Source organism: Vombatus ursinus, unplaced genomic scaffold (genome assembly GCF_900497805.2).
Source record: "Vombatus ursinus unplaced genomic scaffold, bare-nosed wombat genome assembly UNPS02014798.1, whole genome shotgun sequence".
Lineage (NCBI taxonomy): Eukaryota > Metazoa > Chordata > Mammalia > Diprotodontia > Vombatidae > Vombatus > Vombatus ursinus.
The window spans coordinates 79,598,377-79,626,235 of record NW_020954576.1 but is presented as its reverse complement, the minus strand read 5'-3'; the positions used below and the strand labels follow the sequence as shown (position 1 = coordinate 79,626,235).

The 27,859-nt window shown below is 35.6% G+C and overlaps 1 protein-coding gene across 1 annotated transcript in view; it reads right to left on the bottom strand.

The window, feature by feature from the left end:
• LOC114049827 (protein lin-9 homolog) overlaps positions 1–27,859 on the bottom strand; it is a 75,870-nt gene that overhangs the window by 8,923 nt on the left and 39,088 nt on the right. Inside the window, exons 5-10 of the mRNA XM_027871246.1 lie at positions 18,691–18,824; positions 11,515–11,640; positions 7,624–7,781; positions 4,187–4,320; positions 1,711–1,830; positions 1,283–1,384 (exon numbers count right to left, since the gene is read on the bottom strand). Of these exons, the coding sequence (XP_027727047.1) occupies positions 1,283–1,384; positions 1,711–1,830; positions 4,187–4,320; positions 7,624–7,781; positions 11,515–11,640; positions 18,691–18,824 (774 nt within the window). The remainder of the gene's footprint in view (positions 1–1,282; positions 1,385–1,710; positions 1,831–4,186; positions 4,321–7,623; positions 7,782–11,514; positions 11,641–18,690; positions 18,825–27,859) is intronic.

Genomic DNA, 27,859 nt, shown 5'->3' with positions numbered 1-27,859 from the left:
CAAATTTGCTTGTAATAGGTTATACTTCTTTGAAAACTTGAAGGAGATACAGTTTTAAACACACACACAAAATACAAGCCTTTCTCTCATGGAGTTTCCTAATTTAAAGTCCCCTATCAAAGAAATATGTTATTTTAAAAAATTAATTAATTTTTAGTTTTCAACATCCACTTTTATAAGATATTTTGAGTTCTAAATTCCCCCCTCCTCACGACAGCATGCAATCTGATATAGTCCATACATGTATGATCATATTAAACATATTTCCATATTAGTCATGCTGTGAAAGAAGAATCAGAACAAAAGAGAAAAACCATGAGAAAGAAAAAACAAAAAAAGAGAAAATAGTATGCTTCAATCTGCATTCAGACTCCACAGTTCTTTGTCTGGGTGAGGACAGTTTTTTCCATCATGAGTCTTTTGGGATTGTCTTAGACCGGAAATATGTTATTTTCACAAGTGATTCTAAGTTTTAATGTCACAGCTGTTGCTTTGATGTGAACATGACAGTATATAACATGACAGTTATGTACCACTGTAATGGTACCCAATCTAATTCTAACTCAAAATTAAAGTGCTGTTTTAAAAAACTTCAAATGGATAAGGATCAGATGACATGCATAACCTCTTTGATTGCTCAAAGACTCACACTAATATTTTAAGAGCCAATATTGAATTCTTACTGCAGGTAATTTAGGGATAAAATCAGAATAATGCATTAAGAAATGTAACAATTAAATTTAGTTCCAGATTCTTTTACATCCAATTAACAGGTTATGTTAAACTAACTGTTTAAAAAGCAACTGCTCATGCCCAGAAAAAAGAGCTTAATTCCTTCTGCCTACATTGGTAATACAGGTATCATGAAAAATAATAAGTTGACTGGTGATTGTGAAATGATTTGAGGTCACAACACATGTATAAAAACCTAATTTATTAGTTAGTATATTGAAAAATGTCACAAAGTTTTAATAATAAAATGGCAAATAAGAACTAGAAAAAATATGAATAAGTTCAACACATAAGATAAAAGATTTTCAAATATCAAAGTCACTATAAAAGTTTTAAATTTACTCTTTATTGGAAGTTAAAATCAGAGTTCTTAAGACCAGTATGTATTGACCAAAAACAAAACAAAACAAAAAACCCACATAAAATAAATTTATTTTGATACTATTTTGAGTATGAAATGACATTAAAATATTCAACTGTAACAGTGATAAAATAAAACCTCTGACAATAAAAAAAATTTGCTATTCACTCTACTTAAAGAAATACTTACTACTTGGATAAGGAATTCCACTGGAAAACCACCTAATGTTTCAGTATCTGAACCTGGAAGTTTGCTTCTCCATGGTGACTGTCCTAATAAAGGATCATTATCCTACAAAAAAAAAGGGGGGGGTGGGAGGAATTTGGATAGTTTAACAACTTGCTGCTCTAAAGAATATATTTTAATTTTTAGTATTTCAGATACTGAACAAATTTCATTATACCAAATCTCATTTCATTGAAATCCTAATCCAATGAAAAATATTTCTAAGTGCTTTCTAACTGTTCACATTTCAATTATTGTTCTATGGAATAAAATAATTTGGTTAACTTGTTATGAAATATCACCTATATTCCATATTAATAATGTATATTGAATTACTGAAATTCAACAACATGAACACAAAACACTGACAGAATTTTCAAAACATCACTTACTGTAATTGGCGACTGGAGAGGAGGAGTGTAATGTAACCGAGGTGGAGTCATGAAAAATCGAGAGGGCCGTTGTTTTTGTCCAAAGGCCGCAATTGGCATTGTTTCGTGGGGCTCATTGCTCTTTTGGGAGACAGAAAATGTTTCATATTAATTTTTATTAAAATTCAAAACAACATACCAGTAATTGAAGCTTCACAGAATTTATATTATTATATAATCAGTACACTAATTAGGTCATAGCCTGCCTGCTAACTATGTTCAATAAGTTAGACGTCAAAGATGAAAAGTTTAACTTTTCTCAAGAGTTTGAAAACCATGCTTTTTGGGGGATGAGAAGTTGCATCAACTAAAAAGGGAGGGATTAGGGCAGCTGAACAAATCATTAGAAAATTTAAGACTGATACAGGTCCTTTAGGGGTATCTAAGTCAGTCCAGATGTAGATTTTTTTCTAATGAAAACCAAAGTTAAAGGTTTTCTGTCTAGGGAAGAATATTTGTTAGTTCTATGAAGAAATTACAAGGATAAAAGAAATCCTTTCTTGAAAGGCAAATTTAAAGACTTTATCTATGAGATATAATAACCCTACGGTTAGTATACACTGACCTATAATCAGAGAGGGCTTAGAAATAAGAGTTATTCATTTTGTGGGGAAGCAAACTTAGATCACTAAGTATTAAATATAATTATTTGTAATGTTATAATCAATATTTATTAGAAGTTATTATAATAAATAGTGATTTATTAAAAATACAATCATCAAAGCCTCTTCCCACTGTAAAAGTAGATGGGTGAAGACTTCAAAGTAGATAAGTATAATGATTTACTTTTTGAAAATATGATTACTTTCTTCTCTTTGTTTCAAAGTTTAAATAATCTATTTCATAAATGACAAATTCATGTCCTTGACTTTTATCAATGTTGTAATCAAGAACTAAATACAGCACCAGGCTGAAAATTGATCTTTCAACTTGCAGCATAATGCTTAGCAGCATAAAAAAAGCTACAGCCACACTATCTTTTATGGGGAGGAAGGGCACATGTGATTACAATAATATGAGACTTTGCCAATGCAGACTGGCAATTTATTTTTAACTTGTAGTTAGAGGGTTGCTTTTTTTTTAAGTCTCAGCTAATATGCCCCCTTCTGCAAGAAGCCTTTCCCAGTTCTCCTTAATCTTGGTGCCTTCCCCCGAGATTTTCTCTAATTTATCCTGTCCATATTTTGTTTGTACATAATTGTTTGCATGTTATCTCCCTTATTATAATATGAACCTCTTGAGAGGAGGGACTGGCTTTTGTTTTATTTTTGCCTTTCTTTGTAATCCCAGAGTTTAGCACAATGCCTGAAAGATAGTAGGTACTTAATAAATATTTATTGACAGTTCATTCCTAAGAATGGCAAACTACAATTATTTTAGTTATTTGAAATCAATTCATTCCAAATTAATTTTAAGGACAATTAAATTGGAGATATTTTTAGGAATAAGTAATATAAGTAATGATCATATTATCTCATAATACACTCAATTAATATAAAGTTGCTGAATTAACCCTGATCATCATGATGATGAAACAATGATCTAGCAACATAGGAGAAGGAGGACTTGACCATTAAGTCAAAAGATTTGTATTTGGGCCCAGCTTGTCCATTAAATACCATCATGATCTTGCATATATTAGGAATACAGACAGGAACTAAACTTGTGATTTCACTGGAATTGGGAACTCCTTGGTAGGGAAATTCCCCCCATCAATGCAAATCAGGCCTTTCTATCTCAGAGAGCTGCCCAAAGCAATGACAGGTTGAATGATTGGCCCAGGATCACACAGCCAGGATGCATCTGAGGCAGAACTTGAACCCAGGCCTTCCTAGCTCCCTATTCCCTAAGCCACACTGCTTCTCTCTGGATATACAATTTGTCTTTAGGCCTCGCTTTCCTCATATGCAAAATATGAACAAAAAAAACACACTGTTCCTCATTCCTATGAGAACAGGAAACAAGACATAGGAGAGCACTCTCTAAAATAGGGGGTTCTACACAAATACAAGATACTTTTATCCTCGAGAGCTTCACAGGACTTAGACTAACTAATAATCCTGAAGTCATTACAGTCATTACATATTTAAACCCTACTCTGGGTAATGGAACACAGCTGGAACCTATACACAAAGGAACCTGGAAGCTACAAAAAATTCAAGCACAGTTTGGGACTGTGGGACTTCTCTGCAGATTCCTATCCCTCACCTCTGAAGTTCTACACAGTTCCAAAGAACAGGACTATGAATTTACTAGTCACTCTTCCCATACATTCTCAAGTTTTAGATCTATCATGAAATATAATTTATGTGATTTAATGTGTATTTATAATATGTAATATGTATGTAATTTAATTAATGCAATATAATTTAGGGTATTTTATACCCTATATTTAATATAAAATCACATCCAAAATTATACTAGAAATACTACTCACCAAAACTTCATAATCAGGGACAGTATGGGTTCCAAGTCCTGCTCTATCAAATGTAACTCTATAAGTAGCATTAAGTGTGTCTACAGCATCTATTTGTCCAGTAAAAAGGCCATCATGAACACCACGTAATCGTGCTGAGAAAAGAAATAAAGATATAATAATGGTCAGAGGATACAGAGAACCTTTAAACATAAAACTTTACTGTATGTATTTCAGATACTTAATAAATATATAAACACTATGATTTATACTATTTAATACCATTTCAAAGATGGTAGCAGGAATAAAATTCATGGAAATTAGTTTTTAAAAAGGGAAGTCAATGATCAGTTGCCTTGATAACACTTTATCATACATGTATATCTCAATGACATAGTTTGCCTTGTGGAGAACTATAAAATAGTCACGAAAGGACAAACTGGGGATTGATCTAAATGATTTCTAAGAGTTCTTGAGCTCTAAATCTATGATCCTATGACTTCTATTAAATACATGTACTTTCACTGTAGTTGAATTCAAAAGGTTATTAAATGTACACACAGAGCACTATGCTAGCTGGGGGGTGGGGGAGATAAACACATAAATAAGATAAAGTACTTACCTACCTATCTACCTTTATGGAATTTACAATTTAGTAAGAACATGTGACACATACAGAAAAAATACAAATGTTGTGTTAATGTGTGAAAGGAGTATTATGGACTACTTAAGTATATGAAAATTATTTCTGATCTTTCACAGTAAAACTGAGGGTTCCACTGATAACTTGCCATGAATTTGTTTGCATCAAACAAAACCAAATGTAAATTTGATCTTCATTTTAAATATGAAATGACGGAGTGTAAAAGTTATAAGATTCTCTTAGTAAAAGAAGCTTTTTCTATATGGAATATTATGTTGCACTGGATCAATCAGCATCAATTATATCCTGAGTTTCAGGACCGACAGTTCCTCCAAACACCTATCTAAATCTTAAGTGTACATTTACTTATTGACATTTCTGTGTCTTCTCTCACTTCTCCTTGTCCTCTTGTCTTTTCAATATAGGCATCCCAGAGCACTGAGAAATTAGGTGGACTGTCCCCGGTCATAGTCAGCATGAGGCAGAGGAGGGTCTTGAATACAGGTCTTCCTGACTCTCTGGACAGTTCTCTATCCATTATGGTATACTAATTAATAACCGATCATCATTCTTTGCCCACCTGAATCTCTGTTCAATTTGTCTTAAAACAGCTTTCCTCTAGAACATCCCTTCCTCTAATATCTACCTTGATACTTCCTTACCTCTGTATGAAACATAATAGGTCTACCTCCTTCAGGAAATGCTCTCTAATTAATACTGTTTATTCTCTAATCACCATGCAATCATTAACCTACCTTCCCTTCTCAAAAACACATTTATTATTTACTAAATTTTTATTCATATATACTTAGGTCAAATATTTGTTTTCTACTCTCTATTGGATAATATAAGCTGTTAAATCTAGCTCAACTTGGGTGTTTCATAGTACTTCTACAATAATGCTTTCTTATTTTATCATATTACATAAGTCACTGCACTTCTGCAAAGTCATTGGTATAAAACAGAGGAATCTGCAGAAAGCTATATTAAATTAATGGAATAATTTGAATAATTTAATATTTACTATTCAACTACTACAAAGTAGCTGTTTCTAATTTCAAGGACTAGAGAAAGCAGTACTTGTGAACAAAATGCTATGTTAACTAGAAAATAGATTAAATCTATTAGGATAAAAAAATATCTAAAAATTTTTATGGACAATTTAAAAAGTCTTGAGTCTTTATCTTGAGTTACTTGGCAAGTGTTCAGAATTCTAAATTTCATCTTAGTGTTAATATTTATCAGTCTGCTGAATTCTATTTTGAAACAAATATGGATATAGAGTTAATCCTCAACATTTAAGCATTAACTTCCACGACTTCAGGCATTTGCATGATTTTATTAGTAACCTTATTTTCACTTTCACATTGGCAACTGTACACACTGGCAGCTATGCAAAATAGAGAAAAAAAACAAAAACAAAAAATGACAAGCGCAATACTCACAAATTTGTGGAGTACCTGGTATCCTACCAGGCACTTCACTGGTCTTGTTCACCCTACCATTGTAAAGAGCTCCCTCTGCATTTGAAGGATATTTTCATTGTTTGCCTTTAAAACTTTGAAGTTTTGTGTTGCAAAGCATAGTGCAAGTCCTCTGGGCTCTACACCCAATGATGCAGAGTTAGTGATGTGGCTTAGTGAGAAAATAAAGGTGTGAGATGAACTTCTTGACAGAATGTTTGCAGCCGCTGTTAGCCAGGAGACCCTTATGGACCCCAAACAGCATATGAAGCAGACGTCACTGACGGATTATATCAAGCAGGTCTATCCTTTATGATCTCCAATGCCTTCCACCAGCCATGAAAGACAGTGTCAGAGCTGACGATAAAACCTCATCAATCTTGGCATCTTCTAACAGTAATGACTAAAGACCCAGGAACTTCTCCCTAGGTTTTTAGGGAGTAGCCACAGTAGAGAGGTTTACAGTATTACAGAATAGAGTACAACATGCTCACAATGCCATTTGACACAGTGGAAGGCAAGATTCAAGTTAAAAAAATGTTTTTGTTCTAAGAATTTTATTTGCTAGCTGCTACTACCATCATACCGGTATTAAGAAATATTACACGCTCCCCAGGTTTACTTTTAGCTTTTCCTAAGCTCTTATCACAGCTTGCTTTGTATTTTTTATAATTCTGTAAACCTAGGGCTCCTTAAAACCACTGTGTACTGTATGCTTTGTTATTAAGACTGAATGATAACAAAATCAGGCCAACAATTCTGGGGCCATTAGCTATTTTTTTTAACAATAAAATTTTTTTATAATTAAAAAAAATTTATTTATTGTACAGTATTTATTATACTGTAGAATTCATGTGTTATGAAAAGTGAATGTTGTCTGAAATTTTTTTTTAAAATTAAGATGTTAGCACAACTAGTGAGAAAAAAAATTTTATTTTGTGTACTGTATTTTATGGGTTATTTCATGGTTACTGTGTCAGGAAAAGTGTTTATTATCAGAATTAATGTTTTACTACAAAGAGTTGTAGGCAGGAAAGGGTAAAAGATTAATTATTTGGTGGTTGTGGGAATCTAATCTATTTCCCGCAGGTTCAATGTATCAACATTTACATTTTTTACTTTCTAGGAACATTACCTCCATGAAAATTGAGGACTGACTGAATATAATTTTTTTCTTGATAACTAAAAATCATGTATGTCAAACATGAAGAAGCAGTCTGTCTTCAATAAATAATTGCCAAGTTTGTGAGCTTTAGCTTCTAATTTGTAATTAGCTGCTCAGCTCATGCTCTTCGTGACACATTTTCAGATAACCTCTTTATTGGAGTGTAGTGTGTCTACCTTCTCTTTACCTGTGACCTTTGTCCCAATGACCAAAGGGAGAGGGATCTCATCTGGAAGATCTTTGAATTGGGAAACATCTGAGACTTTCCTTTGTTGTAGGAGCCGAATTTTTTGCCGTTTCTGTTTTAATGCTGCTCGTTCCTCCTCAAAAAATGCAGAAGAACACCTAGGATACATCATTAAGTTAGCTAAATCAAATCCTGTTTATTTAATTTAAATTCTGACCTCCAAATTGGGCTCTTATTAGGTCCCTTATCCAACCTCATTCACAAGGAGAATGATTTTTTATTTTTGAAAGGCACTTTTAATATCTTTAAAAACAATATCTCACTACATTCAACAATAATAATCTGAAGCAGGAAAGTGATTTGTGCAAGACCATTTGATTAAGCTGTCTCTAGAACTTAGGTTCAGTCTAAAATGCCTACTTCAATTTTCTTTTCAAAAAACTGTGCTATGACTCTCAGGAGCCAGGGGTCATAAATACACTTACATCATAGTGCTAGAATTAAAAAAAGGATTCATCACATTTAAAAATCTGAAATGTTTTACCTAAAATAAAGTCAAAACATTTAAGTAACTAACTCTATTTCTAAAGTCTGGCCGCCTCCTATGTTCAAATACTTGGGTGAACACAAAGAACAATGAGTCTTACTATTAGTAGTGGGCAGGCAAATGATTCAACTTCATACTCATAAGAATATACCTAATATAGAGAGGTGATATGGTGCCCTGATGATATTACAAAGTGGTATTAGCAAAACTGATAAGAAAGATGACAGTGGACAATGAAGGAGTAAGGGGAGGCTGATCGTGTTCTTAATATGAAATAGTATAGCATACTGTAGGATTAATTTTATATTAATATCTTATATTTATATGGAAATTTAAAATCTGCAAAGCACTTTACAGATATTATTTCATTTGATCCTCACAATTCTGGGAGATCAGTGATATTACTATCTCCATTTTATAGATGAAAAATTGAAGCAAACGGAGGTTACGTGACTTGCCCCCGGCCTTACTGCTAATAAATATCCAAGACTGGATTTGAACTCAGGTCTTCCTGATTCCAAGTCCAGTAATCTATCCACTGAGCCACCTAATTAATTCCATAACACTATTACTTCAAAGTATTTTAAGAGAGAGAGTGACAGAAGGGGGGGGTAAGGGGAGGGGGGGAAATGAGAGAGAGAGAGAGGGAGGGAGAGAGAGAGAGAGAGAGAGAAAGAGAGAGAGAGAGAGATAAGTGTCTCCGAGGGAAAACGAGAGAAGGAAGATGAGGGGATATGGCTCTATGAAACAGCTTCTTTGACATCAAGACAACTGGTCTTTAATGGTTTACAACTATAATTGCTCATTTCCTCTTTTTTATGTAGCTTTCCTTTTTATTTTTTTTTGCTCTGATTTTCATTCTTAATTTCCAATATTCTGAAATATTGATTGTGACAGTAATTTGTTCTGTACTTTGAATATGTCAAAGAAAAGGAATAATAAAATCACAAGTATTAATAAATAATGCTATGTCATTTTGGCCTAGACAAGTACAGTGAAGGATAAAAAGAAAAAGAAATTGTTATATAGAAGTGAACAAAGGACAAATGAAAAGGCAGACATTTTTAAAAATTAAATAAAGCAGTGTAATAAAGTAGTAAAATGATGAGTAGTAACTACGATCATCCCAATGTCCAGGAATTAGAAAAAGTGTGACTAAATATGATCACATACAAAGTTAAAGCGAAAGTGCTATAAGAGAGTACCCTAAAATAATTATCCCAAATGGGTAGAATTAGGTAGAGTTTTTGATAAAGAATTTTGAATATTATTCCTGGAGCCATTAAACTGGGTAGAACAGCTCCCTAAAATTTGTAGATGCTACTACAAAGATAGGTGGAATTATCTGAATAAAGTCTTATGAGGTCAGTCTTTTCTGTACCAGAGAGCTGGGGACAGAAAAGAAACAGGGAGGGGAAAAAAGAGGATAGAGTTAGGCCTTAAGAAGAAGTCTTTGTTTTCTCCCACCTCCAAAATGAAACACAGGAAGAATTACAGGAAATTGGGAAGAATTACAAAAACCGAGCAAATAAGTAATTTAGAGGAAAGATGTAAGAGTTGGGATTATCACATAAGATAAAAACAAGGGTCTCTTACAGGGGAGACAGCACAAAAGAGAGAAAGTCCATGGAAACTATGGCAGGAAATTTCTGGTGTTTACTGATGACATCTGCTTCCTCAGGTTGTGGCTACCTCAAATGACTCGTGATTATTATCTAGGTGAGTGTAAAGAGTATAAACAAAGTGTCAGGGTAAATGAAACTTTGTGATTAATAAATCTTTGAAATTCCATGTTCATTGGTCATTTGTCCTACCTAATCTTACCCTGATTTTATTTCACATTCTAATATTGGCTGGACATTTAACATTAGATTAGGTAGGTGACAAAATGACACTACAAAACAAAAATCAACCTTGTGTCAAATTTTATACTCTAAATATTTTTAAAGACCAAAAAAACAAAATAAAACATTAACAACTTGACAGAAAATGTTATAAAATTTATATCTGTACTTCTGATATGTAAATCAGGAAAACCAAACCGTACCTTAATTAGTCAAATCAAATAGACTTAACAGGCTTCAAGTTTTCCCACTAGTAAAATGGAGAAATTTCTATGTAGAATAGCTATATTATAGATAGCGCAACGAAACAGTAAGGATCAATACTTCTAATGGCGCAGGAGAAGAAAGTGAGGCTGGTGACTTTGCACAGCCCTCTCTCACTCAAATAAAATTCGATTGCATGTCACGTCATCATCTCCCTGATGTCATGGTCCTCTTTGAGAATGAAGGACAAACTACAACCTGCAAGTAGTCAGAGCTGCCCTATTGGGGACCCAGCTGGTCAATTCCAGTTGGGCAACTCAGTTTGTCCTCCTCATCTCTTCTGGTATCAGAAGAACACCTGAAGGTGTTCTGCCTAAAGGAAGTTAAATTTTGGTGGCTGAAACCTACCTAGTTAACTTGGTGTTTACTGGCTAGATTTCCTTCTCACAGACCAAGCCTTAAAGCCAATTCATTCTGGATCTCTGCCCAAGCACCACTTAATGGTCATTTTTTGGGCACCCCTGACTCAGAGTGGATGTAAATAGTAACTGTTTCTCTTTTGGCCAGCAACCATGAGGGTCTTTCCCTCCTAGTTGATCTTTTTTTTTAATTAAAGGGGCCATCCCTTGACTCATTTCTTAGAGGCCTATTCACTGAAAGGGTATTGGCTCACTCAAAGTGAGAACTTGAAAAGAACTTATCTTAAAAAGGCCAAGGTGTCCCACTGCATCCTGGGCCATCTTCAGTAGTCCTGATCCATTTCTGGCCACTACGCCCAGATGGCTCGGGAGGAGAAAGTGAGGCTGGTGACTTTGCACAGCCCTCCCTCACTCAAATTAAATTCAATTTCAAGTCATGTCATCATCTACCTGATGTCATGGCCCTCTTCAAGAATGAAAGACAAACCACAACTACAAGAATTTCTCAATAAAATTAGCATAAAATATCCCTACTTAAAAAAAATTATACCATAAAAGAATTAAGTCATTTTATATAAATGAACAATTCTCAAGTATCACCCAGGCTAGTTTCAGTTATTTATTAAAGTAAAATGAAAAAAGGCATTTGTGGTAAAGTTCTTCAGAAGATAAAGAATTTCATGGAAGACAGTAATAGTTAGCAACATATCAATGTAACCTTTTGTCAAGGGGATCTCATGTTACTTGTAACATTTTAAACTAAAGTTAATAAAATATATTTAGCATATAAGAATGTAATGGTATGGTATGGATTATTACAATACAATTATAACTAATCATTTTAAAACTAAACAAAAAATCACAACTATATTTTTACCTCCGTGGTTTTCCCATCAGCCGTCTAATTTTTCCCCATTCCACTCTTGTTAACTTTCGGGTCTTCAGGTTAGGAAAAGACTCTTTCAGACAGACACAAAAGTCATTATCTCCTTCAAATAGCGGTCTATTAAAACAAAGGTGACATTTTAATAATTTTCAAGCAACTGACTACATTCTTTAAATGAATAAAAAAAATGCATATTAATTTTCTATGGTTAGTTAAACGCTAAACTTTTCATTATAAAAATAACTGCTATTGCCACTATGTATTAACAACAATAGCTAGAATTATTACATGGTGCTTTAAGTTTTGCAAAGCACTTTACAAAATAAATCAGTTGATCCTCACAATAACTATGAGAGGTAGCTATTATTATCACCCTCATTTTTCAGACTCAGGGTCACATGGCTAAGAAAGTATCCGAATAAATGACTCAAAATGCTACTCCTTAAGATATATGAGTCACTGACACTTGTTATGTTGAACTCAAAAGCTGCATGGGGACTATTATCTGCAAAGGAAATATCATGACAGACCAGGTTGCTGTTGTTTTTGTGTCATTCAGTCGTGTTCTACTCTTCATGACCCTGTGGACCATCTGCCTATGGGGTTTTCTTGGTAAAGATACTGACTGAAGTGGTTTGCCATTTCCTTCTCCAGTGGAGTAAGGCAACAGAGGTTAAGTGATTTGCCCAGGGTCACATAAGTAGTAAGTGTCTAAGCCGAATTTGAACTCAGGTCTTCCGGACTCCAGGTCCAGTGCTCTATCCACTGAGCCACGTAGCTGCCTCCTAGACAAACCACACCACTAATTTAAAATGATCTATAAATATATTTAATGTGTGCCCCTATAGAAAGAATATAATTTCTTGTCTTAAGGATCATGTCTTAGCTTAGTTATGGTGTCAATGAAATCCCCAAATGTGAGGGTCGACTTCAAAACTGCCTCAAACCCACAATTAACACCAATTAATCAACAAGTATTTACCTGTATGACAAATATATGCCTACTATGTACCAGGTACTGGAGAAACAAAAACAAAAAAGAAACAGCTCCTGACTTTGTAGAGCTTACATTTTATTAGAGGAAATAACACGTGCATGTCTAAGTATAATACAAAATAAAGACATAAAAAGAAGAACTTTTTTTTGTGGGGGGAGGGAGTACTAGAAGTTGAGAGGATCAGGAAAGGCCTCACATAGAGGTGTGATGCTTAAGCTAAGCTTTGATGGAAACAAGGGGTTCTAGGAAGGGTTGCATTCTTGGTATGGGAGACAACCTTGCAGAGGCACAGACATAGGAGATGAAGTGTGGCATGTGAGGAATAGAAACAAGTACATTTTGGCTTAACTGCAAAGAGCATGAAGGGAAGTCCTCTAGGAGATTAACTCAGTCCTAGAAATCCAGGAGTATGGAAGACTGACTAATGGTTCCAGGAGTTTTGACTGGCTCCTAGGAATCCCAGTGGAACTTTTGGGTAGGAAACTGAAGACTTGAGTTTCACTAATAATGTTTTCATTACTGTGCCCAAAAGAAGTTAAATGCTTCATAGAGGAAGGGTAGATTTGGGAAGTGAATAACTGGTTAAGAAGATGGTAACTTAAGAAATGAGTTTGGATTTGTGGAACATGACCTAAAATGTAGGGATATGATCTTGACTCATAATAGAGTGCACTTAGAGAAAGAACTGCTAAAAATGTACTTGCCAGTAAGCCTATAAATCTAATCAAATGGGCTTTTCCCACTGGGCTTCATTCATTTTGGAATGTTTTGACTTTTCCATCATGCCCCAAGAAAATTTATCATTGGGAAATCTCATCTCTCACAAAAACTAATTAATTAACCTTGTTACTTACACCTAATCAAAGGCTGCCCCTCTGATTTGAAGGAGGAACTACAAAAATTCTCCATTTATGGAGAAGGCACAGGTCAGACATCTTAAAGACATCATAATTTCCCACCCGGCTGCACTTATTTTGGAATACTTTGACTCCTCCACCAAGCCATCTTCTGGGAACTTCCTCATTTCCCTGCCTCATCCCCTTTTCAGCTTTCTTTTATGTATAGTCTTCCCTCATTAGATTGTAAACTCCTTGAGGGAAGGGACTGTCTTTCTTATTTGAATCCCCAGTGCTTAGCACAGAGCCTGCCATATAGTAGGCACTTAATGTTTAATGACTATAAACTGACTATAAATGGAAAAAGGGAGAGAAAACTGTATCTACATCTAGCTATACATACCTACACACACACCCCCCACCAAATTGGACACCGGGGCCTACAACATAGGGAGAAGAGTATAGAAATGCCAAGAAATGAACAAAACAAAAACCCAAGAAAGCAGGCATTAATAATGACTTGCCTCAGATGTTAACACAAAATAAATTATAATTAACAAATAAGGTAAAAATATATAGACAACTAACAGGAATATAAGATCAAAAGCCATTCTCCAATATTTAAGTGATCAAAGGATGATGAATAAATTGTTCTCAAAATAAGAATTAGAGACTATTAACAACCATTTCTTTCTCAGCTCTGCTTTAGACTCTCCAGGCTTCACCACCATTCCTCAACTGGATATCTTCTGAGGTCTACATTTTGGGGAGGGGCCCAAGCCAGCCATCTTTCATTCCTTTCCCAGTCTGCTTCTGACTTTCTAGACTTCCAGCCTTACTCCAACCCCCATGCAGGTACTTCTCCTTTTCTTCCCTTTGTTTCAACTCCCTTTTATATAGTGTACTTCCCCATTAGAATGTGAACTCCTTGACGGGAGATACTGTCTTAATTTTTGTTTATATTTGTATCCCTAGTGCTTCAGCACAATGCCTGGCACATAGTAAGTGCTTGGTAAATGTTTGTTGACATTATGAGAAAGAACATTCTAAATCATTAATAATAAAAGAAATGCAAATCAAAACAACCCTGAAATTTTACTTCAAAACCAGTAAATTGGTAAAAATGACAAAAGATGGGAATAGTCAATGCCAAAGGGGTTGTAAAAAGATAGATACATTGATTCATTGTTATTGGAACTATAAATTAATCTGATCAGTCTAGAAAATAATTGGAATAATATGAGTAAAGTAATTAAAATATCTGTATCCTTTGACCAAGAGATTCTTCTTCTGACCCCTCAATGAGGTCAATAAAAAAAAAATGAAAGCTCCAAACATACCAACTTTTTTGAAACAAAGTAGATGCTCATCAACTGAGGGAATGACTAAACAAATTGTGATACATGAATGTAATAGAATATTACTACGCAGTAAAAAATGATGAGATGAATACAGAAAAACATGGATAAAGACTTAATAGAAAAAGTGCAAAATGATGGAAGCAGAGTCAGGAAAACATTATACAATATGACAACAAAAACAGTTAAAAACAAGAACCACCAAACAACTGAAACAGAATAATGCAAAATTATAAAGAACAAGCTTGGCCTCAGAAGAGACAGGAGAGGACACTTCTACCGGCTCCACTGCAGCAGTCAGGGGCCGTGAGTATGGGATATTGCATTACATCAGATTTTTTCAATGCTGTTTGTTTTCTTTAATGCTTTGTTTTAAGGAATGGATCTCTGGGAAGGGAAGGAAGAAATCGAGGCAATGTAAAAATGAAATATATCAACAAAAATCCATGGTTAAAAAGTAAGATTAACCAGGGATCATAGTGCAAGCAGACAAATTTGGCCTCATAGATACAACCGAGATCTGGCAAGAGAGGATTTACAATTGGAATATGGAAGGGTATTCCTTATGGCAAAAGAATGATAGGTAAAAAGATGTAAGAGTAGCATTGTCTATTAAAAAGAAATTTTTGCAAGTGGAATAGGAATAGGAGAAAGCAGGATAAAAGGAATTTGGATGAAAATCAGTGGAAGTAAAAACAAAAGTGATAGGGGCAGCTAGGTGGCGCAGTAGACAAAACACTGACCCTGGAGTCAGTCTCAGACACATAATACTTACTAGCTGTGTGACTCTGGGCAAGTCACTTAATCCCAATTGCCTCACCAAAAAAACCCCCAAAAAACAAACAAACAAAAAAAAAACAGAAGTGATATCATCATCAAAATACAGACCTCCAGACAGAAAAAGGAAATGGATGAGTTTGGGAAACAAATAACAAGCCTGGCACAGAAGAATAATATAATAGTTACAGAGAACTTGAACTTCCTGGACATTTAATTCCATACCACATTTATTAAGTAGTTATTCTAGAAAAGGTACTATGTTAGAATACAAAGATAAGTGGATGGAACTCTCTTCCCAAAGCAGAATAGTCGCCTGTTTCTTGACTTAATGATAACTTGATTCTTTTTTAAAATTAAATTTGTTTTCAATTATGAAACATTAGTTTTCTTCTTCCCATTTTCCCTTCATTCCATGGGAAAAGAAAAAAGAAAAAGAAAACCCTTGTAACAAAAAGAAAACCCTTATACAAGTAAGCATAATCAAACAAAACAAATTTTCATACTGGCCATGTCCAAAAATGTGTGCTTCATTCTGCATATAAGTCCATCTCCTCTTTGACAGGAGGTAGGTAGCATTTTTCATCATTGCTCCTCTTAAACTGTTCCTTTAAAAAGAAGAGGAACCAACAAGGGAAACTACTATTCTGAATATAATTCTTGGGAAAAAAAGGGGGGGTGGAGTCTGCATTGGTAGGTGAAGTGGAAATGATGCTATTTTTGTTTGTGACTGAAGTGACCACACCATCCAAAAATTTGTGATTAAAAACAGGAAAGGAAAAACAAGTCTAGTCTGATATGTAGCCTAGATTTGAGAAGCACTAATTTCAAGGGTTTAGAAAAAAGGATAAGCAGAAGCAATTCTGGAATACGGCTCTCTTGAAGGGTACATCTATCAAATAAAAAAAAGGGATAAGTAAAAGTGGGGACTGTAGCATTGTATATTCTTTAGATGAAACCTGCCCATGACGAATGGGAAGCTCTCAAGGATAAAATTATGAAGACACAAAGAAAAGCAATTCTGATGATGAACAAAAGGGAGAGCTGTCTAAAGAGGTCAATGAGGATGCTAGGGAACTAATCAACCAAATATGAGCTTCAAAAGATATGGATATAAGATGGGAAAATGTCCCAATTCTTGTACTCAGTTTAAAAACAATCAACCTCATAAGTAAATGGTAGGAGAGGCATAGCTTGACAGCAGTTGATCTGAAAATACTCTGTAATTAAGTGCAATTAGTGCAATGGATGGAGGACCAATACTAGAGTTAGGAAGACTAGAGTTCACATCTGGCATCGTATAATTACTAGCTGTGTGACCCTGGGCAAGTCAATTAACCTTTGGTTTGCCTCAGTTTCTTCAATTGTAAAATGGTAATAGTAACAGTACCTACCTCCCAAGGTTGCTGTGAGGATCAATTGTAAAGTGTCTAGGAAAGTGCTTGGCACGTAGGAAGTATTATATAAATGTTACTGATGATGATGATGATGATGATGGTGATGATGATGATGATGAAGAATCCAAAAATGCTAATAAGATCTTAGGTTGCATTAAGAAAAGCAGAGTGAGTAGAACTATGAAAGTGATAGTCCTACTGTAGTCTGCTCTAGCCATACTACTTTATGTAATATTGTCTTCAGTCCTGGGTATGATAATAGACAGAATATGTCCAGAGCAGGTTAACAAGAGGCCTAGAGATGATGCTGTATGAATTTCAGTTGAAGGAACTTGGATTTTTTAGGCTGAAGAGAAGACTTAGAGGTGGGAGGAAGAAGCTATGGTAGCACTCTTTAAGTATTTCAGGAGAAAGACTTGTTCTCCTTGGCCTCAGAAGGCAGAATCTTATAAGGGCAATTGACAAGTTTTAGAGAGGTACATTTATGTTTGATTCAAGGAAGATGTTCTTTATAATATTTTATTATTTTTTTTGGTGAGGCAATTGGAGTTAAGCGACTTGCCCAGAGTCACACAGCTAGTGAATATTATGTGTCTGAGGCTGGATTTGAACTCAGGTCCTCCTGACTCCAGGGCTGGTGCTCTATCCACTGCGCCACCTAGTTGCCCAAAGGAAAATGTTCTTAACAAGGACAGCTACTCCCAGTTAACTCTCTAAAATTGAAATAAGTTTGCATAGGTACTAGAAGTCTTCAAGCAAAGGCTAGATATTGTCAAGTTTTTTTGTAAAAAGGACTCTTATTCAGGTACAGGTGGCCACTCAGGTCTCTTTTAGTGCTGAATCTATGATTTTGATTCTGTGATTCAGATAAAACATCACCCTCAAAAATCTTTCCAAACCCATTAGAAACCTGGAGAGAGGCAAGAAATCATCTCACTCACAAGTCCCTAAAACCAGGAGCCAACCTGGGCCCAGAAATTACTCTATTTCTTAACACAAAGTAGTTGTGAATCCCTTGAGCCAGATCCAATTCAAATCTCAATCTTCATGGGACTCAAAGTTTCTAGACTAGAGTGGAATTAGATTATCAGGTAGGTGACCAATAAAATAAAGAAATTAGAAGACAATGATTAGTTAATAAAACATAGATTTCTAGCAAGTGACTACCAAAATCTTCAGAATTTTTCCCATAGTTCTTACAGCTGTGAGGCCTAGTTTCAATCAAATATTTTCCAACTCCTTTCTATTTATATACAGGTCACCTACTAGTGAGTTATTTAAGTACTTCTTCCGAAAACAGTTACGATCAATATTTTCCAAAATGCTATCTGAATAATTTTTTATCACCAATCATGTCTTTATCATCAAACTAACATAAAAACCCAAGAAAACAGATCTTTCACTGCAGATATTAATCTGTCTTTGAAGAATTAACAGAATGTTCATTTTGGAGTATCTCTACTATTGTCCTTTAAAAATCACATTAAAAAGATACTTTTATTTAATTCATCAACAGATCTTTCAACTCCTTTCTCAAAAAGGGAGACAGAAAAGTCAAGAAAACTATGTGCAAAGTAGGTTTATTTGAGAAGGAACAGAAAATTTTATCTAAAAGGACTGAAGAGAATAACCATTTATTAAGCACCTACTATATGCAAGGCACTATGCTAAATGCATTTTAAAAAAATCTCATCTAAAAAAGAATAACGCTAAGGACCAAAAATATATAGATAGGATTTTAATTTATGATGCTTGAAAAACTTAAATTTATAGTTCAAGTGAGTATAACACATAATACATACTTATCTATATTTGAATAGAACCATTCATATATACACCACTTGTGCGCTTTAGGAAGTTTGAGAAGGTTACGTAGACGGAAGCCAATCTTCTGTGAAGCTTTCTTGTCTGGTGTTGACATTGTTGCTGTGAATTTCTAGGAGATGAAATAGAGATTATTTGAAATTCAGTTTCCTAAGTGAAGACAGAGATCCGTGATCCTCTGTAGAAAAGGCAAATAGTTTTGTATAACTTTATAAAACATTCAAAATTCCTAAGCTCAAATTTTTATTAATATGAGTTTTGATTACTTTATTCTAATTTAAGGCCTAAAGGTTTTCATAAAACATATCATAAAAATCAAAATTGATAATCATCTTATTATCCACCCTAGATAATGCCATCATATGAAAAAGGATCCAAGATCTTATCAATGTGGGGAATACCTCCAATGATATAGTTTTACCTTCTATGCTGTGACTGTTTCCTCCTAACAAAATGGATGCCTATCCATCTATAATTCCTTGTTTTGCTTCATGACCAACCTACCAACTTTTCCAGTCATATATTTAAAAATATATTTTGTTCATCTCTTGTTTTTATATCACCTTTATTTCCAAATGGGCTTCTCTTTTTTCATCTCTCAAAGAGGGCTATTGTGTATGATAAAGAATAAAGAAGAGGCAAAAAAAATCTTGTTTTTATTCTTCAAATTCAGTGTTGATTTTGTTTTTTGCTCTAACAAGTCAATGAAACCATACACAAACTAACTCTAGAATGATGTTACCATATTTTTTGAAGAAGTTTTTTTCTAATGGAAGCCCCCCCAAAAAACAACCAAAAAACCCCCAAAAAAACAATATAAAAAAATCCCTGAGGGAAAGAACAAGTTTTAAACCAGATTCTGTTTTTAATTAGTAAATTAAATTCTACTTTTTTTTTATGGTCATAATTTGTTGTAACAAATTCCATAGCATATTCAAACTTTTTTGCTGCAGTGTAATTTCAATAGAAGTAGATAGGGAGATAGTAGAGTTGCTAGAAACCAGAATCCTGGCATTGGGGAAGAACAAAAATTCACGACCAACCTGTTTCTATAACAGTGAACTATCAAATGAACAGACAAGTAATGGACAAGTAAGGAACACATATGGAGACTATACACACAGCCCTTTTCTCTACATTTTTCTTCCTTCGAACTCTTAGATCTTTTTGCTTATGTACATTCTATGATTAATATGGTGGGGTTTTTTGAGTGTTATCTACTTCAACAGCCTTTGTTGGAGGCTATTTACTCATTCCAATCATGCTCCAATTGCTCAAGAATTTTGGAAAGCCTTTTTCAGAATGGTCTTCAGACTCATTTTATAAGCCATTCACAATAATGACTGCACTACTGAAATTTCTGATAAAATGTGTTCAAAAGTCCTCCTCTCTTGAGTCCCTATTCCTCATACTGCCAATTTCACCTAGCCAAGCCTCAACCTTGGATCATTCCCATCATTCATTACCTTCCTTCCTACACATGTGCTGCTAAATAAAAGTGGACATGGAGAAAATCACTTAACTTTTAACTATGTCCAATTCAAAGTTATGCTACACAATCTCAACTGGGCTTTCACAGTCACTAAGCAATTCTCCTATAGCTACCTTATCAACTCACTCTCCACTGCAGCAATCTCAAAACTTTTTATTCTTCCTCAAACATTCCATGGCTTCTTACTCTCTCAGTTGAGAACTTTGCCACATATTTTACTGATAGCCCTCTGTCATCCCCACTCTCTTATTTTTATTCTCTCCCTGTCTAGTGGCTTATTTTCTACTGCCTAAAAATGTCCATGTCTGCCCTATCCTGAAAACACTTTCACTTAATCCTTTTATCCCTGCTAACAAACATCCTCTATCTATTTTGTCCTTGTAGCTAAACTCCTAGAAAAGATTATCTACAATAGGTGCTTCTACTCTCTCTTTCACTCTCTTCTTAACCCCTTACAATCCACCTTCCAATCTTATTATTCTACTGAAATTGATCTCTCCAAAATTATTAATGATCTCTTAACTGCCAATCCAGTGGCCTTTTTTTTTTCTTTTTTTTTTTTAAGGGCAATTGCGGTTAAGTGACTTGCCCAGAGTAACACAGCTAGTAAGTGTCAAGTGTTTGGTCTGAGGCTGGATTTGAACGCAGGTCCTCCTGAATTCAGGGCCGGTGCTTTATCCACTGTGCCACCTAGCTCTCCCTTCCAGTGGCCTTTTCTCAATCCTCATTCTTCCTGACTTCTCTGCAGCCTGTGACTTTGTTGATCACTCTTTCCTCCTTAATACTCTCATCTCTCTAGGTTTTCAGGACACCATTGTCTTGGTTCTCTGCCTACTTATCAGACCACTCCTTCTATCTTCTTTGCACAATCCTCTTACACCCTTAAACCATAGATGTTCTTCAGGGTTCTTCTGGGCTCTCTTCTTTCTCCCTCTATACTACTTCACCTGATGATATCAACTTCCATGGATTTAATTACCATTTCTATGCTGATGATTCTCAAATCTGCCTATCCTGTCCCAAACTCTCCTCTGACCTCCAATCTCACACCTCCAACTACCTTTAAGATGTCTCAAACTAGAAGTCCCATAGACATCTTAAACTCACTATATCTGAAACAGAACTTGTTATCTTTCCCTCTAAACCCTGTTCAATCCTCCACCTTCCCTGTTACTGTACAGGGCACAGCACCATCCTCCTAGTCCCTTGGGTTTGTAAGTGAAGAGTTAACCCAGACTCCTCACTATCTTTCACCTCCTATATCTAATCTGTTGCTAAGGCCTGTTGATTTCACCTTTGCAACATCTCTCACATACATCTTCACGTGTATATGAATACATATATTTCTCTCCTCTGACACTGCCACCACTCTAATGCAGGCCCTCATTACCTCATGCCTGGACTATTGCTGTATCCTGTAAGTGGGTCTGCCTATCTCAAGTCTCTCCCTACTCTGATCCATTCTCCATTCAGCCACTAGTGATTTTCCTAAAGTGTAGATCTGATCATGCCCTCCCCTTTTCTCTACTACTCAATAAACTCCAATGGCTTCCTGATGTCTTCAGGACCAAATACAAAATGCTGTTCGGGACTCAAAGCCCTTTCTAACCTAGTCCCCTCCTACCTTTCCAGTCTTCTTACACTTTACTCTTCAGTCTATTGACATGGCCCTACTGGTTGTTCCATGAACAATCCATCTCTTGGTTCTAGGCATTTTCATTGTCTGTTGCCTGTGTTTGGAATGCTCTTCCCTCCTCTGCTCTGACTACTGACCTTCCTGACTTCTTTTAAGTCTTAACTAAAATCCCACCTTCTACAGAAAACAATGGATAGAGTGCCAGGCCGGGAGTCAAGAAGACCTGAGTTCAAATCTGGCCTCAGGACTTTACTAGCTATGTGACCCTAGGCAAGTCACTTAACCCTGTTTGTCTCAGTTTCCTCATCTATAAAATGAACTGGAGAAGGAAATGGCAAACCACTTCAATATCTTTGCAAAGAAACCCCCAAATAGAGTCAGGAAGAGTCGGACAAGACTAAAACAACTGAACAACCAAGCAGGAAGCCTTCTCCAAGCCCTCTTAATTCCACTGTCTTCCTTCTGTTAACTATTTCCTATTTATCCTATACATAGCTTGCTTTTTTGTATATATTTGTTTGCATGTTGTCATTCCCCAATATCATGTGCTCCTTGAGTGCAGGGACTGTCTTTTGCCTGTTTTGTATCCCCAGTACTTAGCCCAGTGCCTAGCACATAGGAGGCACTTAATTAATGTTTACTATTTGACTGATTGATGAAGACATTACCACACCTACCTTATTAGGTAGACTTGACTCTCAAACTCTTATTTCCAAAAAGCAAATACAACCTTAAAGGCTGAAAATCTGCCACCATAGCAAATATTCTGGGCTCTAATAACAGTACCTTTGCACATTTTTCCTCATATGCACTTTGATATTCTTTGTATTACACTTATTTGCCCCCACTAAATTGTAAAATGCCTTGAGAACAAGGTCACGTTTCATTCATTTTTGTATATGCTCTAAAGATCTAGCTAATAATGGTCAAAAAGTTTGTTGAATTAAACAAATGCCTTGATGACTGTATTACAGACACTGAGAATAATTGAAAAGTAAAGTTCAAAACACATTTTGAACAATAGTTAACACTATGTATAAATGTTTATTATAAACTTCCAGGGAGTCTATTTTGAACACAATAATGATCACCTGGATGCATAAATTTAGATATGTTTCCTTTTGGGGGTAGAGGGAAAGGATGCGTATGTTTCCTGGCCTCCAAGTTCAACTGCAATGCTTCATTATAGTGTAAAGGTGACACTACTTTCTCACTGTACCTGAAAGCTGTAGCAGTTTACACAATGTATGCCAATAAAAAGCAATGCCAACTCCCCTTTGGAAAAGATTGTCCTATGGACAAAAAGTAATCCTGATTGTGTGCCAAAAGTTAAGACATACAGTTCTAGATCTCATAAAAATTGGAAAATACATCTTATGGGGAGGCCTAATTCCAGCTCTGGGAGTGGATAAGAGCTCATCCATACATTCAATGCCAGTTTTAGGGATAATGATGATGCTATAAGCACTACCAATATAAAACAATTGTCCCACCATGGCACCTCCAGTGTGAAGAAAAACCAAACAAGTATATGATTCTGGAAGAACACAAACCAAATACAACATGGCATCTTAACATCAACCTCTAGCACAGTTTACAAGGCTAACAGGAATGGGGTCCCTAAGGAGCAGGAAGAATCTACAATCCTACAGATCAGAATGTGTATTTTTGGCTTCGAAGCTCAGGCCTCCAGTTATACTGTAAGGGCTTTTATGGAAGTTGCACTGACTTGAGTCATAAAGAAATTAACTTAAAATGGCAGATCCTGAGCCCTTTATCTCTTCACCTATTACCAGGCAAATCTCCGAAGGCAGATCTTTATGGAGAGTTTAGAGGAAAGCATAGATTAGAATCACAAAAAAGTGGTATGGAAGGATTAACAGGATCTTAATTTTTGCAATGAAGCAGCCTGGTAAATTATGTGCTGTAAATATAGGGTCAGGGAATGAGTGTTTGGAACAGCTGCACCAGAGAATAAGACAAGGAATGGGTTTGAGTAAAAGGACTGCTGAATAGCAGTGAATGCCCAATTGAAGTCACATACAATTAATTGTATAGTACATGAAATCCAGTCAGTTTTATGGCTTTCACCAGAAATGCTGGTGAAAAAGGAAATGAATGCTAGGGTTAACACGGATTAAGAAACCAAGGAGGTCTTGGAGGTGAGGCATTCTAAAATTAGGTAAGATATAGAAGCAAGTGAAACCAAAGTGAATTAGCAAGTGAAAAGCAAACAGTATCTATAAGCAAGTGTGTTTTTCTTTTAAGGTAAATATCTGTTTCATCAAGGACATTAGAGCAGTCATTCAGTTGACAAGTATTTACTAAATGCTTACTATGTGTTAGACACGATGCTAAATACTGGTGATACAAAGGAAAAGAAAAGGAAAAAAAGTTCCTGCCCACAAGGAGTATACATTTTAATGGAGAAAACAAATAAAAATAGCTAGGCAAACATAAGACATATAAAGAGCAGACAGAAGGTACTATGTGAGGGAAAGGCACTAGCAGCTGAAGGGACATGGCAAAGCCTACCACAGAAAGTAGAATTTGAGCTGAGTCTTGAAGGAATCTGGGGAAACGAAGAGGTGAAAGTTACTGGGCAGAAACCTCTGAGAGGGCACGAGGGGCAGCCAACACTAAGGCATAGAGATGCGATATGAAGTGCTGAGTATGAGGAACTGCAAATAGGTCAATGTACCTAAATCATAGCATGTGTGGAAGGGAATAAAATATAAGAACCCTGAAATGATAGGAAGGGGTCAGAATTCAAAGAGCTTGAAATGCCAAATGAGTTTATACTTGATATTGGACATAGTAAGGAGCCCCTGAAGCTCAATGGGCAGAGGATATGGTCAGACTTGTGCTTTACAAAAACCACTTTAGCAGTTGAGTGAGGAGAGAGTTGAGGCAGGGAGACCCATTATAAGGTTACTGCAGAAGTCCAGGTTGAGAAATGATGAGATATCGAACAAGGATTGCGACTGTGTGAATGGACAAAGATGTTGTAAAGATAGAAAAGGCAAGGCAATGGAATGGATATATGGGGTAAATGAGGGTGAAAAGTCAAGGATTACACAGAGGATGAGAGCCTGGGAGGATAATCGTACTGTCAACAATAATATGGAAGTCCAGAAGAAGTAAGGGTTTAGGGGTAGAAGGGAAGATAATGAATTATTTTAGACATGTTGAGTTTGAGATATCTCTGGGACATCCAGGTCGATAAATCCAAAAGGAATATGGTGATAGAGAACTAGCTCAGAAGAAATACTTGGCTATATAATCTGGGAATCATCTGCATAGAGATGATAAATGAACCTGTGGGAGCTGATGAGATCACAAAGTTAGATACAGAGAAGAAGAAAAGAAAGTCCAGGACAAAGCCTTAAGAGATAACCATGGTTACTTGCTATGACATGGATGAAGAAATCACAAAGCAGATTAAGAAGTAGAGTCTGGACAGATAGGAAGAGAAACAGGAGAAAGCAAAGTTATGAAAGCCTAGAGGAAAAAATACCCAGGAAGGTAATTAACCATGTCAATGGACAGAAGGATATAAGGATGAGAATTGAAAAAAGGCCATTAGATATGGCAATTAAGAGATCATTGGTAACTTTGGAGAAGAGAGTTTGAGATAAATGATAAGGGCTGATGCCAGACTGCAAAGAGTTTAGAAAAGAGTGAAAGGAGAGGAAGTGGAGGCACTTAGTGCAAATGGCTTTCTCAAGGAATTTAGCCACGAAGCAGAAAGATAAAGGATGATAGTAAAACAAGGATAGCAGAACCAAGTGAAGGTTTTTAAGGATAAGGGAGACAAATACCTATTTGTCAGCACTAAGGAAGAAGCCAGTAGGTAGAAACTGAAGATTAAAGGGGATGAGGGGCCAACTCTTCATCTGAGACAGGAGTAAAGGAGAAAAAAGTAGGGTAATATGTCTAGATGATGTGAGATGAGAAGATGAAGTGTCTGCAAATGTTTACAATGTTTTTTTTTGTGAAGTATGAGACAAAAGTTCTCAGCTAATAGGAAGGAAAAGTGTTTTATGGGACACTTGAGGAGAAATAAGGTTTGGAAAAGCTGATATGGAAAGTGCAATGGTGGATACAGAAGGGAGGGAAAAAATGTCTTGCTGAAATGAGGGCCCAGTTGAGATTAGATGATATAAACCTGTAGTGGACTCAGCATAGTATTGTGATTTCTTCCAGCTTTGTTCAACAGTATATGAGTAAGATCAAAGAAGGTAGACAGTGGGAATAATCTAAGGCAAAGCCAAAACTTTGGCAAGGCAAAGTTTATCAGACAAAGCGGGGGAGAGACAACAAATGCAAGAGAAGGGGAAAGTGCAAAGCTGACTTGCTTCACCCAAAGGTTGAGAGAAGGTAAAAAGGATAGTGGTGCCCATGTGGGTGTAATGGTCTAGGAAAGAAGTGGGGGATAGATGGAATGGGAGTCAAAGTCACAGTGAGAAAGAAGAACAAGGTTAGGGGGTTATAAGGCATAAGGAAAGGTAGATTGAAAAAAGCATTACTTAGAGAAAAGATTTGTTATACTGTATCACAAGAAAATTAATTACAATCAGATAATAAAGACTTGCTACAGACCATATGCAATTGTATTTTAAAGAGCCCTTTGCTGTAAAGATTCCTGCTACATATTAAGAATTTATCTGTTATTGATACTAAGATTTTGAAAAAAGTTTTCTATCTATAGCAAATTTTCTTATTTTGAATAATCTTTTTAATATAATTTTTTAGCACAGTCCCAAGATACAATGGTTTTGAATTTCACTAGGCTTATTCACCATTATCAAATTAATACTTCGTATCTGATTTTTTTAAGGAAGTAGGAGGCATAATGGTGAAACTAGGTCAGTTAGTATTTTTAAAACGCTGGGGCTTATGGTCATATAACCAAACCCTAAAACCTTCTTATCATAATCAAAATAAAAGAATACAATTTCTTTCTCTCCCAACAATACACACTCTTCATTGTTTTATGACTTCTTTTCCCCTTCAAGGCTGCTCTTATATTGTCTAGGATGCAGGAGGTACTTGGGATGGTTAAGAGCAAGAACATAAAAAACACGAATAAGAGTTCTAGATTCAAAAGACAGAACTAACTAAAGTTTCATGAAACCTTCAAATATTTGGATGCAAGGGCTACTTCTACAAACAACAACCCAAACTTAGAGTTCAACTTAATTACTATTGAAAAACTTAGTCAAGGGGAAAAAAAAGACACTGGTTTAAACTTAAGAAAAAGCTTAAGACCACTTCACAACCATCAGATTGGGAAAACTGACAAAAAGGGAAAATGAGAAAAGATGGAGGGTCTGAAGGGAAGGAAACAGATACATTAATGTACTTTTAGTGGAACCGTAAATTGTTGCAGCATTCTGAAAGGTAATTTGGGAATATGCCCCCTAAATTACTAAACTGCATATCCTTTCACCAAGCAGCATCATTATTAGGCCTTTGCCCCAAAAAGATCAAATGAAGAAGAAAAGGACACATGTACAAAATATTTATGGAGCAGCTCTTTTTGTCATGGTAAAGAAATGGAAACTAAGAGGTGGTCCATCTGTTGGGGAATAACTGAACAAATTACGGTATATGAATGTGATGTAATACAATAGTGTTGTAAGAAATGATGAAAAAGATGGTTTCAGAAAAACTTGGGAAGTCTTGTATGAACTGAACCAGACCAAAGTAAGTAGAATCAGGAGAACAATTAATACCATAACATGTTAAAATGAACAGTTTTGAAAGTCTTAAGAATTTTGATTAATACGATGATCACCCATGATGCCACAGGACTGACAATGAAGAGTGCTACTGACCTCCTGACAAAGAGGCGATGTACTAAAACACAGAATTAGACACACATTTCTGGGCATAGCCAACATGGGAATTTGTTTTGTTTGACTACGCATATTTATCACAAAGGTTTTGCTTTTCTTTTCCTTTTTCATTGGGGGTGGGGAGAGAGAGAGAGAGAGAGAGAGAGAGAGAGAGAGAG